This window comes from Dermacentor albipictus, chromosome 3 (assembly GCF_038994185.2).
Source record: "Dermacentor albipictus isolate Rhodes 1998 colony chromosome 3, USDA_Dalb.pri_finalv2, whole genome shotgun sequence".
NCBI lineage: Eukaryota > Metazoa > Arthropoda > Arachnida > Ixodida > Ixodidae > Dermacentor > Dermacentor albipictus.
Genome location: NC_091823.1, coordinates 136,827,755 through 136,829,549, shown reverse-complemented (window position 1 = coordinate 136,829,549; position 1,795 = coordinate 136,827,755). Strand labels below are relative to the sequence as shown.

Below are 1,795 nucleotides of genomic sequence, written 5' to 3'. Positions count from 1 at the left end.
TGTTTCAATGCGTATCGCCATTTCTACGGTGAAGAGATCAAGCCCGATAGATACCAATAAATTTGCCGTCTCGTCAGTGACGAAGGATCACTCACATTACCGTGGCGAGTCTGCGTTCAGCCTGCACTGTTGACTGGTCTTCCATTGGCAGATCAGAAGTAGCAGCATTTTCCACCACCCCCTACCCTCCCCCCCCCCTCCCGGCACGGGCAAAAACACGCGAACGCACGACCAGTTAAGTCCGCTGCGTCGCCGCCGCCTTTCTGTCCGGCGGTATGGTTGGCGTTGGTCTAAAGGTTGGCCTCCGACCAGTTGCTGTCTTCACAGGTGGTTCGCCCACACTTTGAGTGCTCGCATTCTGCTCTTCGCCGGTACTTTCTTCGTGCGTTCTTTTGGCCGCTGCAGCTGCTTTGCTGGTTTCCGTAGTGTCCATTACGCTTGAATCGTCCTCACTCGTTGCTACGGAGGGTTGCTTGCTTGTACTTGCGTCATTACTTGTTTCAGCGTCCTTAGCTGATGTTGTCTTTCCAGATGTCGGTATGGCTTCACTCGCAACCTGCTCTACATCTCGTTTCGTAGAATTTATGGCTGGGTCTTTCTTTGAAAGTGGCGCCAGAGATGGTCTCGACGCACTAGCACTTTCCTCTGCGTCGACTTCGTCCATGAGGTGCTCGTTGACGACTTCCTCACTTCTCGATGGTCCCGCAATGTTTGCATACGTGCGCACGCACTGACTTTCTTCGTGGCCGAAGCGTTGACACACAGAGCAACGTGGCACGCGGCACTCGCGCCTGATGTGCCCCGTACGGTTGCACCGAAGACACAGTGGAGCACGACCTGGCACGACCACTAGCGCCATTATGCCTGCTACTCGTAGCTGATGCGGTAGATCATCACGTGTCACACCTGGCTTCAGCTTGAGGGTCACTGTACGCATAGACGACCCTTTGTCCGTGATGCCTGGTACACGCCATTGCTCTTTCTGGACGTCGTTGACTTTCCCGTATGGAGCAAACGCCGCGTGTACGTCTTCGTCGTGCACATTGTGCAGCAACCAGTGGAGTTTAACCCGGACATCTCGGTTGTGTGGATCCACAACCAAACATCGTCGTTCCTTGACTTGAACTTCCGTATACTTCAGCATTTTCTTTGTCGCCTCTGCACTCTCGAACGTCACCGCCCAGACGTGGTTCATCTGGAAAGCCCCCAAGGCGACCACCTCGGGGAGCAATTTCAGATGAGCCAGCGTGTCGCGAAAATCTTCGACACGGAATGGCCTCGCTTTCACGTCACCATGAAGAAAAACTGTGTTTAAAACACACGAACCTGTAGGCAGTGGTGGCAAAACAACATGGTATCCCTGTTCAACGGACGCAGGCATCCTGTTTCCGCGGCTTGGCATAGCCGCAAACACCGCCCCTACGGAGCGCGACATTCGACGTCCGTACCGAACGGTAGCCGGAAGTAGAATCCACTCAGCCACGAGTTCGATGCTTCAAAGCGGTGCAAAAGCGCCTCTAGTGAATGCGGTGTTGCCTTAGAAACGAGCCGTAGAAAGTTATACTGCGGTGTGTATCGGTAATTATGAACATGTAACTTACAGAAGTCGCAGTTACACGAGTAGCGAAGTGCGTTTCTGCTACATTTCTTCAGCGCTTTCTGCACACGCAGAGCCATCTTGTGGCAAACACATAAGACCCCCTCCTCTCAATGTACGGCGCTGCCCCGACAAGTGGCGCGCCACGCGCACATTGGGGTTGCGCGGGGACAGGTGGACAGGTGCGAGGTGCGTCGC

The 1,795-nt window shown here is 54.3% G+C and overlaps 1 protein-coding gene across 1 annotated transcript; it reads right to left on the bottom strand.

The window, feature by feature from the left end:
• Positions 1–235: 235 nt before the first annotated feature.
• On the bottom strand, positions 236–1,435 carry LOC139057758 (uncharacterized). The gene has a single exon (XM_070536511.1). It carries the CDS (start codon positions 1,433–1,435, stop codon positions 236–238), a length of 1,200 nt encoding a protein of 399 aa, XP_070392612.1.
• Positions 1,436–1,795: the final 360 nt, after the last annotated feature.

Excerpts from the sequence above, each read along its gene's own strand:
- LOC139057758 (XM_070536511.1), bottom strand. The coding sequence starts at position 1,435 with ATGTCGCGCTCCGTAGGGGCGGTGTTTGCGGCTATGCCAAGCCGCGGA.